This window comes from Vitis riparia, chromosome 3 (assembly GCF_004353265.1).
Source record: "Vitis riparia cultivar Riparia Gloire de Montpellier isolate 1030 chromosome 3, EGFV_Vit.rip_1.0, whole genome shotgun sequence".
In the NCBI taxonomy this organism is placed as follows: domain Eukaryota; kingdom Viridiplantae; phylum Streptophyta; class Magnoliopsida; order Vitales; family Vitaceae; genus Vitis; species Vitis riparia.
The window spans coordinates 8,273,602-8,288,197 of record NC_048433.1 but is presented as its reverse complement, the minus strand read 5'-3'; the positions used below and the strand labels follow the sequence as shown (position 1 = coordinate 8,288,197).

Genomic DNA, 14,596 nt, shown 5'->3' with positions numbered 1-14,596 from the left:
TTCATTTTTGTGGAAAATCGATGAAGTTTGTTTTTTTGGAAATTTACTTTAATTATATTGGTTGATATAATAAATTATTGTTAACTGAATATAAAAAAAAACTAAATATTTGGATTTTTTTATTTAGCCAAAACTTTTTTATTCCTCAATAAAGATGAAAATAATTTTCTAAAAAATTGAAAAAGAAAAGAAAAGAAATAAGAGCATGTAAACAATCTTATGAGACTATACGAAATGTAATATGAATAAGACATGAATTTTTATATATTTAAAATCAAATATTATCTTAGAAATATTATATAAATAATTTATTTATTTATTAAATTATTAAATTACTATAAAGGGATAAACTAATTTAATATAATTGATTAATTATAAAAATAATAGAATACTTCATTACATGATTTAAAAAAAAAAAAGAATAATCATACAATATAATAACAATATCACATGCAATGAGTAAAAAATATAATGTAAAATGCATCCAAATAAAAAAAAAATAGCAATATTATCCTTTATAATAATTTTCATAAATAAGAAAAAATAAATAAAAACTATTTAAAAAATAAATAAATAAAAAAATGTTTTCCAAACAAAACACCACCTCAAAAGTCATGAAATTTGCAATGGTTTGAATGATTTTATAAAATTAACACAATAACATATTACTTAATTTCACAAAATTTTTAAAAATAAAAATTACTTTTTTTCGTAACTATTTTTTTAGAATAGTTTTCTATTCTTCAAAAGAAAGAAAAAAAAAAAAAAAACAGAAAGTATATTGGACAATTAAAAATTATTTTATGTTTTTTTTATAATATCTTTTAATTGTTTTATATCATTATCATCTAAGGACTATTTTAATAAATAATTATACAAACATGTAAAATAATTAAAAATAAAATATTAAATATAAATTTTATTTTTAAAAAATATTTAAATTATTAAAATTACATTAAAAATATTTTAAGTTTTTAAATACACTTTTATTTATAAAAATTAAAGAACAATTTTTTTTTAAAACTATTTTTTAGAATTATTTTAAAAAACAATTACCATACAGATCCTACGTACTAGGTTTTTCTATGGAATCAAAAAAAAAAATTTTTCTATGTCCACCAAAAATTGACAACCAATAAAAAAAATAGCTACAGGACCATTTCTTTTTATCTTAATATATATATATATATATATATATATAAATTCTATTTATTAATAAAATTTTCTTAGTATAGTAGCTTAACTTATAAGTTATAATATAAGGAATTAATTTTAAAAAATTGACATAATTAAATAATATTAATAGCTTGACACTTAATAACTTAATGCAATAAAAAAAAGAAGATAATGTATATTTCCAAAATGTATGAATTCAGGCAAAGGATTAGGTGTTAGAAATATTTAAGGCATATGTTTTTTTTGAAATAATATGGTATTCATGTTACTGTTATTACCAAAATCATATATGAAAATAACGAGGTCCAACAAGCTTAGGCAGACAGGGGAGGAACCAAGTGTCTGAGATCGGACGGATCTTGTTAATATAGAGCCTTGTAAGTTCCTCCAACCTCCCTTGTATTTGGATCCGAAGAAGCCTGTCCACACCTACCCATTAACCCACTCAAATCTCATGTCTCCCACCCAACAACGCCCCTTTTTTCATCATAATCATTCATTTTCTCACTCTTGCTGACTTTCCTTGCTTTTTCAGGTATTTTCTTCCCCATTTTCTCTCTCCCCTTTTGTTAATTTTTTGTTTGAATCTTGGGTATTGATTTTCCATGTTGTATGGTAGAGGTTGGAGTTGGGTTAGTGTCTGCTTGTGCTGTGTGGGATGGGAAATGCTTTGGAGATCTATGTGGTTTGCGTGTTCCTGTGGTTCTTGATGAACTATTTCTTGGGATGTGTTTGGATTGTGGGTCAGAAACCGTTCCATATGGTTTGTGTTTTATGGGTCTGGTGTTGGTTCCGCTCCAGGGGTTCTAGGGTTTGTTGTGGTTTCGAGTTTTGCTGTTAGGGTTCTATTGGATTTTCACTTTACCCTTTTGTTTCTTGCGTTTTCATGCAAGGTTGCTATACTGGGTTTTCTTTTATTTGGAAAAAAAAAAAAGAAGAAGATTTGGGTATTTTCTTTCCCGGGAAAAAAGATGTGGATTTTTTCCTTTTTGGTGAAAAGAATGCGTTTTAAATTGTGATTTGGATGTTTTATGCTTGGTTGGTGAAAAAATGTTGGAAAGGAAGAGATGTTTAAATTTTGAATGTTGGATTCTTCTTTCTTTGGGACCAGGGAAAACCTAAACCTGACCCAACTGGACACAATGCAACTGCCTTTAGCTTCTGAAGTCCAGTACTGCTTAAAGCATGAGATTGAGTTTTTTTTTTTTTTTTTTCCTTTTTCGTTTTCTTTTCCACAGTTTTGTGGGCTGCCAAACTGAAGGTAGGTGCAGTCTTGTGTTTATCATTTCCTGCCTCTTGTTCTCAAACTATATTTCTTTTGAAACTTAACATTTGGAATTAATCTTCACGTTTTTAAAATGTTTGATGTAAGATCTGAAACCAAATGCTGCATGATTAATCTTCAGGTTCATGGGAAACTAATTTCAAGGGGTAGTGTTTTATTGGGATTCTTTTAACACTATTGGCTATTCAAGATTGTGGTCAAGTTTTTAGGTTAAACAACATTTACTCCTGATATGGGTTGACTTGGGAGAACATTCTGTGGAGAGGTACCAAATTTGGTTTGAAATTGAAATTTGGGTCATGTTTAACTTAATGCTAAAAAACTCTTGGACTGTGAATAGGATAGTTTCGGGTTTGTAATGTGTAATGATTATCATGGCACTTAGAAACATATGCTTATATAGCTGTGCCTGTGACTAGATTTTGTGGATTTTTCTGCCTGGCAGCTTGTCCTTGCTAGAATGCAAACTTTGTGTTCATTTGCATAAGTGATAGATAGTAGTGATATGATTGTTTTAAGCCATTCATCCCTTCGGATCTTTAATGCTATTTGGATTTCTGAACCAGTTTTTGTCACTTGTTATTGTATTTAGGAATATAAGTGTGGGATTGGAAGGAATTTGCATCATGTTTAAGTCGCCTAGCAGAAACCAGAGATCCAAAGGTTTCAAGGTAAAGCATATTCTGCAGATTTGCCTGTTACTTGCTGTTTGCTTCTGGTTGATCTACCAAGTGAAGCACTCCCATGATAAGAAGAAAGAGTTTGATGCAAATGATGCAAAAATCTCATCAAACACGCAAGGTGGCAATGAACTTCTGAAATTTGGAAGGAAGGATCTCCATCCTCGGGTGGATGGAGAAGCAAAGAATGAAAAACATGGGGAAGAAGAAACTGAAGAAGAGGATGAAGCTGGAGGAGTAGAGGAAGAAGAAAGCAAGCATGATGAAGAGCAAGAAGAAGAAGAAAGCAAGCATGATGAAGAGCAAGAAGAAGAAGAAAGCAAGGTTGATGAGAGAGAAGATGAAGGAAGAGGGGGTGGAGATGATGAGATAGATGAAAATGATCAAGAGAGAGCTGAAGGAGAATCTGATCATGATGAAGAGGTATTAGATGAGGAAAAAGAGAGAGAAGAGGAGGGCGATGAGAAGGAAAGTGGGGAGAAAGAGAGTGAAGAGAAAGATGACCTATCTGAGAATGAGAAGGAAATGGATGATCAGGATCATGATGGTGGTAGCAGGAATGCTCATGAGGCACGAGAAGAACATTACAAAGCCGATGATGCATCTAGTGCTGTGGCCCATGATACTCAAACTAATGGTGGTGAAGCTGATAAAATGGAAGACTTTGATGAGAACACTCTAGAGCAGGAGACCAAACCCAACAACAATGAGCTCAGTAGCGAGCACAAGAATTCAAAGGCAGAAGAAGTTGAATTGGCTGAAAATGAAGCTTCTTCAAATGTGACAGACAGCCAAGGAAAGGGTACTGAGATTAATTCACCCAAATCTGAGAATAGCTCACTTCAAAATCCCCCAATAACAACAGAATCCAATGATCAACCAGAGATCAGCAATAAAAACTCATCAGAGGTTAGCAATAAAGACTCATCAGAGGTCAGCAATAACGACTCATCAGAACTGAGTACCAAATCTTCTGATTCAGATCCAAAGAATGGAATTGAAACTGTCTTAGATCCTATTCAAGCTCAAAATGCAACAGGGGAGGGCATAAATACTGAACAAGGCGCCGACACGCAACATGTTGTACTGAAACAGACTATCGACTCTACCATAGTGACAGGTAAGAATCAATCTGGTTCTGAACCTGAGAATGCTGGAGCAACCACAGGAGAATCTTCAAATTCCATAAGCTCCAATGCAACTTCTGAAGCAGAACACAACCCTGAGTTGTTGATACCAAAAGAGAATACTGATGCCATTCAGAATGAGAAGCCTGACACCAGCAATGGATCAGGGGAGACAGATGAAAGCTCAGCATCCTCCTCCACAAATGGGAGTGGAGACTCAATTCAACAGGACCCAATTGATGTTTCTGATTCTTCCATCCCTCAAGAAGAAAAGGAGTCTCCACCCACGGATTTGGATAAGACGTTTGATATTAGAACAGACGCAAGTGACAAGGAAGGTGCTGCAACAGAATGATGGTTCTAATTAGACGGTTGTTGGATTCTTAATGAATGCTCCTAAGTTGTAATTTTTGTTTTGTCCCACAGTTTGATCCACAAGCTTGTAATGTCACAAGTGTCTCTGGTAGACTGAAATATCAATCAATCTCTAAAGAACAGAGTCTCTACTTTGCAGGCGAAATGTAGGCATCAAAAAGGTTTTAGTATGTACAATCCACTCCAACTTCCTCCCATGACATCTTCCATCTTTTTTAGGCGCCATGGTTGGTTTATTTATGAGGAAAAACAGATTTGAAGTGGTTATGGTATTAATGCTACTGAACATTTTGTCATTTTGGTTGGATTATGTTCTCTTTTATGAATACTTGTGTGATTTTTCATTGAAATGTAGGATTTCTGTGTCTTGAGTAGGGATGCAAGTTTGGGTTGGATGGGAGTAAGGATTGAGTGCTAGTTGTAACCCTACTTCTAATCTGTATGGCCTAGCTTTCATGGGCATTGATATACCATGAATGCTTGAAGGATTTTACTGGACTTCACCAGGGGTGATCTTTTGTTGTGGAAAACTCCAACATGATCGTCTTCTGTAAGGCAGTCGTCCTTCATGTTTGTGGTGTCTGTTGTCGAGGGTGCACTGATATAAATTTGGTCTGTGCCCGAATCCAATCTCGGCCCCACTTGAAAATTTTGGGCCAAAGCCCCTGTCGGAGCATTGGTAACTCATAGCTGGACCAGACCCAAGTCAAGACGGCCCAAGCTGGAGTGTCACGGGCTTAATACCCATTTGCAGGGCTCCAATCTATAAGGGCTGAAAGTCAAGCGGATTGGGTTGGGTTTGTGGCCAACTTTAGTAATAAACATTTAACGAGAAAGTTAATTTTTGGAATAGTTAAGGAGAATTTAAATGATTAAATATTTTTTTTAAATATTCCCTTAATATAAAATTTTGATAAATTTTTCTAGATACACATGGCCCAATCAGAATTGAAGGTTATGCCACATCACAATGTAAACTGCCTTTTGTGGGTGATAATTTGTAGTGGAAAAAAAGAATTAAAAATATTACAAAATTAAATATTATTTTATTAATGGGTTTTCAAATTAATAAAATTTAAATTGGTGGAATAGTTAATTTTTTTTATTAAAAATAAAAACATTTACATTTATTTTATTCGGATAAATTGAAAAATAGTAAGAAAAATGTTAAAATTAGAATTAGATAAATAATCTTGAGTGTTTGGCAGGCAGGAAAATGAATATTCTGCCGACAATATATTCATGGAACACAGCTAATGAACAACCGAATGAAAGAATTAATGTATTTTCAAAAATACGAATAGAGAAAAAGTGTAAGTGGTGGTAACTGTACAGTGACTCATCAACCAACGTTAGGAATCCAAGGCTCTAACTCCTACCAAAACGACAAACTAATCCACATCAAACGACAAACTCCTCACTCTGCTGCCTTCTCAGCTCTTTCCTCAGTTTCTGTGAAAACAGCTTGCAGGCGTCCATGCTCAGGTCCATGGCCGCCGCCAACGCCACGAACGCCGCCGCGTCCTCCGTGCACGTCACGTGCTTCACCCCCACCTCCACCTCCGGCGTGCTGCACCGCCCCTCTCCGCCCACCGTCGATGACATCACGAACCCTTTGTACACCGATTCCACCCATGACCTTGTTCCGGACTCGCACGCGCCTCTCGGGGTCGTCGCCGGAAAGTTCCTGGAGCTGGAGTCAATGGTGAATTTCCCGCCTTTTTTGGTGCTGAGAGTAGAACTGGCGAGAAGAACGGCGGGGCCGCCCGTTGCGTCCGGGAGGAGCTCGAATCGGTGGCCTAGGCCGTCCGGCTCCCGCCATGCCTCTAGCCTCCCCCACGGCTTCCAGGTCCCGTCTTCCGGCCGGAGGATCAGCCAGGCTCCAGGGTTCGACCGCTTGACCCGGCCGGAGCCCGGCGAGGGGACGAAGGGATTCGTCATCGAAGCAGCGGCGACGGGACAGCCCGAGAGATCGTGGATGGTTATCGACCACCCTTTGCGCTCCTTTGAATCCTCATCTTTAGAGCTGAACCAGCTTCTCGATGTGCTCGCTTCTGAAATTGATGATCTGAAAACAAAAAGATAAAAACTATATTTAATCGACTTTTTCTTCTAAGATCACTTCCCCAAACAGGGCAGACAAATGGGTAATCAGTAATAAGAACCAACCTTGATCTCAAGCTTCGGTCACCGGAGTTTCTGAAACTGAACTTGCAGGTAAACACCGGCTGCCGGAGGTTTCCCTGAATCTGAAAAACCTGAGGGCTGCACTCCGGTTCCCCCCCAAACTGAAACACAAATCTTGGATCAGGCTCGGCCCGAACGCTCAAATACAACTGAGAGGACTCGCCGCCAACGGAGACCCATCCATTGTGAAATACACAAGCTCTACCCACCGCCCCCTTGAGATCCAACCCCACCGTGACTCTACCCAACAGCTTCCCAGCGCTGAACCCACAACTCCTCCCTCTCCGCCCAGTGTAAACCAGAATCTGTAAACGCGGCTCCTTAGTGGAGAAAAGGCTCTTCTCCCCCAGCTTTTCGATATCCTTCCGAGTCAAAGTGAAGGAAACGACGTCATCCGAAGTGTGAGTCTCTTGTGGAACCAAGGGAACCGTAGCGAACTGCGAGGGGAAATTTCCGAGCTTGATCTTGCAAAAGAAGGGAGAAGAAGAAGGATGAACAAGCGAGAAGGCAGACTTGGAGGGGATCAGAGCAGGAGACTTGAGAGCTAGATTTCCCACAAGGATCCGAAGGAAAGGGCAGGGATCCATGGCGAAATCTGAAACCTCCCCTCAACTCAGACTGCGTGGAGTAAAGTGGAGATGGGGATGGGAGAAGGATAAAAAGGAAGAAATAAATCGGGAAAGAATGCATGTGCATGGAGTGGGGCTGCGGGAGTGAGCTGGTGCACAGAGACGCACACGAGCACGAACACTAAGCGCCAGCGAATGGGCATCTCTGTTACCATTTTCATAATTCCCCCTAACCTCATAGTGGTACGGAAGCATATGATTGAAAAAATATGTCGGAATACACCCAGATTACAGCTGTGACACACTTTTGCCTTTCTGGTTGGACCACAATCCCACCATCTTTTGGTGGGCCACCCACCTCCTCTGCTGGCGCCCATCGGTCTCCTCGGATTTCAACTCTCTGTCAAAACTTCCAGATTCATCTGGCGCCTTCCCATTCTCTATGTTCTATGTCCTAACGCCCCATTTTTTCAAATTAGCTCTAAATCCTTCTGATTTGACACACAGATCGCTTTTTTCTCCCCTTATATTTAAATTTCAATAATTTGTCTGCCCAAATTTTTTTAAGTGAGTGGACAAAGTTTCGACAACCTAAAAGTTAACAGCAAAAAGTATTTAATCCTATCTTTAATTTAAAATATAGTTTTGATTTTGGGTTGAGGAAAATTCAAGAGCATGCAATGCCACCTGGCAAAAGGTGGCTTGCCAGGTGGCATGTGAGTAAATTTAAAATTAGAAAGGCTATCATTTTACATTAGCTGTCAAATAAGTTGGCAACACCAAATATAATATTTATGAGCACAGCTGATTTCCATATTGTGCTATATTTTGTTTCCTTCTTTAAAAAATAAATATTTTTAAATAAAAAAATAAGGATAAATTAGGAACATTGAAATGGAGAATGGAAATTATTTTCATTCTCATTCACTTTTATTGGGATTTTAATTTATTTTCTACATATGGTATGATAATTTGTTCTTATTTTTAGTGTATTCTTGTTATCACTTTCCAAATATGTTATAAATTTAAAAAATTATTTAGGCATTATTTTATTAAAATTATATTTTTAATGGGATTCTCAAGACATTTTTTTCCCCTCTAAAGCTCATACTCACATTATACAAATTTCAAACCAATAATTTCTTTTAATAGTTTTTTTGATAAATTTTCTTTTTCACTTAATTTAAGGGCAAAAAAAAAGGGAGATAGAATATTAAGTCCTTTTTATATGGAAAGGAAGCAAAATAATTATATTATTATACAACCATGATTTCATAATATATACCAATATCATTGCACATTCTTTTAGGGTCTTATATTACCATACCATATTTATATTAATTTCTTAAACAAAGCTAACTTAATGTGTATTTATTTATTTTACAAAAAATTTTGTTTATAATTTTCATAGTTTGTAGTTAATTTTTGTAATTCTTTTTTTTTTTTTTTTACCAAAATTTTCATGATTTTTTTTTTTTTTATAAAATTAATGTTATGTTTGGTTCCTAAAAAGTTTAAAGGAAAATGTAAGAGAAAAAAAATAAATAGGAAAATGAGAAGGAAAGAAAAAAGAAAGAATTTAAAGTTAATATATTATTTTTATGTATTTTTTAAAACTCATTTTACTTATTTAACTCTTCTATATAAATATTAAATAGTTTAAAAATATATAATTTTTTCATTAATTTTAATTATATTTGACTTTTTTTTTTGCATTTTTCAAGGTAAAACCTAATATAGGAAAATATTTTTTTTTAACATTTTTTTTTCTTTTCTTAGTAACTTAAAGACAACTTAAAGGTTTATTTGGTAACTATTTTTTAAAACAATTTTGAAAAATGGTTTTTGATAACAACTTTTGAAAAGTGTTATTTGATTTTATATAACAAAAGTCTGTTTGAAATTTTAAAATATTTTTAAAGATAATTTTTATATCTAGTATTTTATTTTTAATCATTTTACATGTTTATATAATTATTTCTTAAAACAGTTATTAGAAAATAAATGAAAACAACTAAAAATGTTCTTTGAAAATACTGTATTTTCTATTCTTAAAATAAAAAACAAAAAACGGTTTTTAGTTATTAAACATGTTTTCTATATTTTTTTGTTCTAAAGAACAAACAAAATTGTTTTAAAAAACAGTTCTCAAACAGAACTTAAATGTTTCATTTTCAAGCATTTGAATGTAATAATAAACTAAACATCTATCCACAAAATTAATATCAATATTTTTGAGTGATAGAAATAGATGCTCGACAAAATTAAACATTTTATTATCAAAAGTTTAAATTAGAATGATGAAGTAAATCCATATTATGATATGTGAAAAAACCCCAAATAATAAAACCATGAACAATAATATTTGTAGTAGAAAAATGAAAATATAGTAGTACACAATGATTCTTATCATGAAAATTATGAAGAGAAAAAAACAAGGGGACAAGTTGAGATGCATGGTTTCCTCACCATGAATAAACGAAGATACAGATAACTAGACAACAACAAATAATTCCATGAAGTAAAATACATTTAAAAGAAACAAATGACACATGCCATTCTTCCGACAAAAGATAACACAACATAATTCAGAGTGGATTTGAGATTGATTTTAGAAAAATTTTGTAGTCTTTTAAAAAAAGTTAGAATTACTTTTAAAATCATCATCAAATGGTCTCTCAATGTTTAATATGTAGTCATTTTTTTTTAAATCAAACCCATCACTAAAATTGTCATTACATTTTGTCTATTTATTTATATATAAACATCGAGGTATTTTATATAAAAATATTTATTGATAGAATAATTGTTACCGATAAAACCCGGTTAAAAGTGATTTTATGGAAGATCACTTCAAATGGAATTTTTGATAATATGGTCTTTTGTTTTTTTTTTTCTTTTTGACATAGTATATTTGGAAAATATTGTTTTTAATACATATGAGATCTCGATATAGAAAATTGAGACATTTTTAATATAAATTTAATTTTTTTTTAATATGTAAATGATATGGATGTGGTGAAAGATGTTTTTTCAAAATATAATTTTAATAGAAATTTAATTTTATAAAATTATAAAAGATATTTTTTAATGTACTATTGATATGAAAAGTGTGGTTGTAGGAAGGAACTGCGATAAATTTCATAATTGTTTCACAACTGTCCACCTTTTAAGAATTTTATTTCTATTTTTTATTTTATTTTTTTTTTTTTTTGTAATTAACGGTAGAAGGTACAAAAACCCCTTCAAATGCCACATAGGATACCGTTCTGAACAGCAGAATTTTGTCATAATAATAAACCCACATCATACAAAATGTCTGTCATTCTATGTAATCCCCCCAAATGAATTAGTATGTTGACCTTTTCAAAAGCTGCTTAATTTTTGTCATTTTTTTTTGAAGGAAGAATTAAGATGAAAGGGATAGAAAGTGAAACCTAATCCCCAACTTCCTTATTTAATTGGTACAAAATTATTTAATAATTTACATTTTTTAAAATCATTCTTTTTTCCTCCCCTATCTTGATTTAAGGCCATTGTGAAGTCAAACTAAAGAAAAGAAATTTATTTAATTAATTAAAAAACGAGTGGCCTACATTCATCTCATTATAGTGGCGTTAGAATTGGTCCCAAAGCCTGCAAGCCCACCAAAAAAATTTCATGATGGCATTTGAACCCCCTTTAAAATAATCTTGTTGACCACATTTGAACCCCTTTCAAATAATATTTTGATTTCATTCATAAATATTTTTTTATATGATTAACCCCTAAATTGCACTCTTTGAATTCAAGATTCATTTTTCTTTTTTTGGTCAATAATTAAAGATAAACTAAGAGCTTATCATTCAATTCAATCAGATTCTTTGTTTGCTTAACCCTATTTTTCACCTCATAAACCTGATTGAAAATTTTTATTATCATTACTCATATATTTGATTATGATTTCGGTATTTTCCTTCTTAAATTACTCTCCTAGGACACACAAGATTCCATTTTTCTTTATTATAATTATTTTTATTTCCCTTTTAGTTTAATGAATTAATGAAAATAACATTTAACCGGTGTTTATTTGTTTATTTATTTATTTATACTTAATCCACAATCGAATTTAAAATTAAATAATACTTAATAGTATTAAATATTAAGTAGTTTTTTTTTTTCTTAAAAACTAGCACCAAACCATGTAAATATTGTTTGTTTTAAATTCAATAGGGCCCTTGTGACTTTAAAGGTCACTTACAAGATTAAAAAGAGTTTATACTTATATAGTGTAAAAAATTTTCTCCCTTATCTGACGTGATACATCACAAAAATATCCACAATATCCTCATTATGTCACATGAGATTGTAAAGTCAAATATCCTCATTATGTCACATGAGATTGTAAAGTCAAATTAATATATACCCTTCACGGGCTAAACAAAGCTTGACACCAGAATCAGAATTGACTTTTGATACAATTTTATAACGACTCATATCCAACTGCTTTAAATCTAATAGGATCCTTATAACTTTGAAATACATTTATAAGATTAGGAAGAGTCCATACTTATATAACTTTAAAAAGTTTTTCTCCATTTGATATGCCACATTAGTTCTAGTATTTAGAAAGAGTCAAATATTTGAACTTTTTCTATTCAATAAAAAAAATTTAAGCAATAAGTAATAAGTCAATAAAAAATAAAAAAACAAATTATCTCAAATTTGAAAGCAAGTCATTTTTAGTAATAAAAAAACAAAAGTTAGTAATTTATTTTCTATTCATAACAATGAAAAAAGTTCAAAAATAAAACAATATTATTGTTACGGTTAAATAAGAGTTAATTTTACCCATTTATAGTAGTACTATTTTGTGAATTTAGCATTTTTAATTGGGTTGTTTGTAACGTGCGACATATATACTAGGCCACTTGCCAATGGGACAATTTGAGAGATCGTGTGACGAACCCATTAATGCACTAATAAACTCAGAAACAATATATGGAAATGACTGTTGAGTAATTACCATGTCGAAGCATTCAAACCACAAAAGAAACTCAGAAAAAGCCTAGTCCATGACCAAAATTATGGACATGGGGCATAATGGAAAGACCATGAATCTCACTGAGTTTCCTCTCAAACTCAAAGTCATCAACCATTGGGTTCCCATTAACCTTATTGAAAGTAGAAGGATTAGCATTACCCTCCATTAGAAGCAGTTCAGCTTGACTCACTACAATCTTCTTAAGCTCCTCCATGGACACCTTCAATTGTTGAAGCTCAAACAAACTTAACTCATCAATTGGTGCTTCCCACCAGCATTGGGCTTGGCTAGCTCTTATTTGGCCGAGTATTTCACCTCTCTTTTTCTCTGCTTCTAGTTGGTTAAGCACTTCCGCGAGCTGTAAGTTGAGCTTGTGGATACTAGCACTCTGATCATGAGCTTCAATTAGGTTGAGACCACTACATTTGGTTGGAGGATTGTAAGCGAAGAACGAATGGACGATGGACCGAACATCAGGATGACCAAAAGAGAATACCTTTCCACCAGGGGAAAAAACTAATATAGCAATATTTGCCCCACAAAGAGTGCAAAGTTCACTAGCCTTCTTGAAGAGCCCAGACTTGCGCTTGGAGAAGGTGACTTGAAGATGATTTTTCTTCGGTATTTTCGCAATTTCGATCTTTTGGCGACCCTTGCTTGACTTCTCCACCATGTCTACAGAACTAGCAAACAAGAATCAGATTAGAAACAGATAAGAAAATGCTTAGTTTGTTAATTTTGGCTTGGAGGGAACGTGAGCTATTTATATTGGAAGGTGGGTGAGATCGATTATCATAATATTGTATTGAATTTCTTTCATTGCATACAATTAATAAGATTTTGGAGTTACAAATATCCTATCTTTTAATACATGGATATTATGTAAATTAATTTGAATATTAAAAGGAAATCATTTTTCTATCATCTCTTTAGACGAGTTCTTCAAACTGATGCAATATTTCGAAGATTTATTGAAAAATCAAACGGAAATTGGATGGGGAAAAAAATACTGGAAATATGTTGTAATGCTATGAAAAAGCATTGTTTATTGGAAAAGGTCAAATATCCTTCTCGTAATGATCAGGTCTGTTACAAGATGGCCTCATCAATGACAATTACGAGGGTAGTGTTACTCTGTCATCACCATGTAGTGCAAGCGTTATTATAATATTTCCGCTTACAGAATGAATGTAGATCACAAGAAGGATTTTGGTGACATTAAGTAGGTATTAACTATTATGTTTCTTCAAATAACAATCACGAAATTCTCTTGATTTTTGTTTTGTCTAGTTTAATGATTTGCTCAAGATTTGAGAATTACATTTTGCGAGATGTTTGACCTTTTGAATCGAATGGGAAGAAAAGATAGGTGGATGAGAAGTTTAACCATGAAGGAAAAAAATTCTCAACATTTAAAGGAGCATGGTATGATGGGTTAATGGGACGACCACTCTTAATAGTGCAGATATTGTTAGCTCTAGGTTTAAAGAGGCCATAGCGTTTTTAAAATGCGTCTATGATATTAGGATGAGTCCATACTAATGTGGTGCAAAAAAACTTTCTCCTTATCCGATGTAGGATATTATAGTCAAAATTTTCAATATTTTTTGTTTTACCATACAAAAAAGTGTTATCATGAATTATGAAGCAACTCTAACTTTATCGTAATCCACTTTCAAACTTATTCTAAATATATACACTCTCATATTTGTCATGGAGAATTTTGTTCTTTTAAGTTTTAATGAGCTTTAGCCATTCTTATTCTTCTAAAAGAAAATCACTTGCTGAACATGATGTTAAGATTAAAACACCCTAATCATATTTTTCAAAAGCGACAATAAACCAACGCGAAACAAATAATGTTAATTCAAGAACACACAGATAAAACAATCACACATAAAGGTGCACAAGGTTTTAATGTGGTTTGACCAACCATGCTTATATCCACGGATGAAAGAAAATTTTTTCACTATACCATAAAGAATATTATAGAGGATAAAACCAGATACAACTATTAGGTTTTCGAAACATCGCATGTTCTCTACTCCTTGTATTCTTGTATCCCCACCCTGAACCACAAGTCCCCTAACTTGCTCCACCGAGTATCTCTTATTTTTTCTCATATCCCTATTCATCTCATATAGTCTTTATAAGCACATCTCTATCTTACAACC

General features: G+C 33.1%; 3 protein-coding genes across 3 annotated transcripts; 1 reads left to right on the top strand and 2 right to left on the bottom strand.

The window, feature by feature from the left end:
- Positions 1–1,491: 1,491 nt before the first annotated feature.
- LOC117911429 (dentin sialophosphoprotein) lies at positions 1,492–4,939 on the top strand. The gene is made up of 2 exons (XM_034825800.1): positions 1,492–1,711; positions 3,054–4,939. The coding sequence occupies exon 2, from the start codon at positions 3,088–3,090 to the stop codon at positions 4,621–4,623; it is 1,536 nt and encodes a 511-aa protein (XP_034681691.1). The 5' UTR covers positions 1,492–1,711; positions 3,054–3,087; the 3' UTR covers positions 4,624–4,939.
- Positions 4,940–5,836: 897 nt separating this feature from the next.
- LOC117911898 lies at positions 5,837–7,606 on the bottom strand. The gene is made up of 2 exons (XM_034826326.1): positions 6,813–7,606; positions 5,837–6,711 (listed from the first exon to the last, which is right to left on the bottom strand). Exons 1-2 carry the CDS (start codon positions 7,415–7,417, stop codon positions 6,045–6,047), a joined length of 1,272 nt encoding a protein of 423 aa, XP_034682217.1. The 5' UTR covers positions 7,418–7,606; the 3' UTR covers positions 5,837–6,044.
- A 4,829-nt stretch (positions 7,607–12,435) lies between these two features.
- On the bottom strand, positions 12,436–13,095 carry LOC117911680 (agamous-like MADS-box protein AGL62). Its single transcript, XM_034826085.1, has one exon. The coding sequence runs from the start codon at positions 13,093–13,095 to the stop codon at positions 12,436–12,438; it is 660 nt and encodes a 219-aa protein (XP_034681976.1).
- Positions 13,096–14,596: the final 1,501 nt, after the last annotated feature.

What these genes read in the sequence shown, in the direction of transcription:
- LOC117911429 (XM_034825800.1), top strand. Translation starts at nt 3,088, where the DNA reads ATGTTTAAGTCGCCTAGCAGAAACCAGAGATCCAAAGGTTTCAAGGTA.
- LOC117911898 (XM_034826326.1), bottom strand. Translation starts at nt 7,417, where the DNA reads ATGGATCCCTGCCCTTTCCTTCGGATCCTTGTGGGAAATCTAGCTCTC. An exon ending in GACCGAAGCTTGAGATCAAG is followed by an intron (nt 6,712 to 6,812) that starts GTTGGTTCTTAT and finishes TTTTGTTTTCAG; the next exon opens with ATCATCAATTTCAGAAGCGA.
- LOC117911680 (XM_034826085.1), bottom strand. Translation starts at nt 13,095, where the DNA reads ATGGTGGAGAAGTCAAGCAAGGGTCGCCAAAAGATCGAAATTGCGAAA.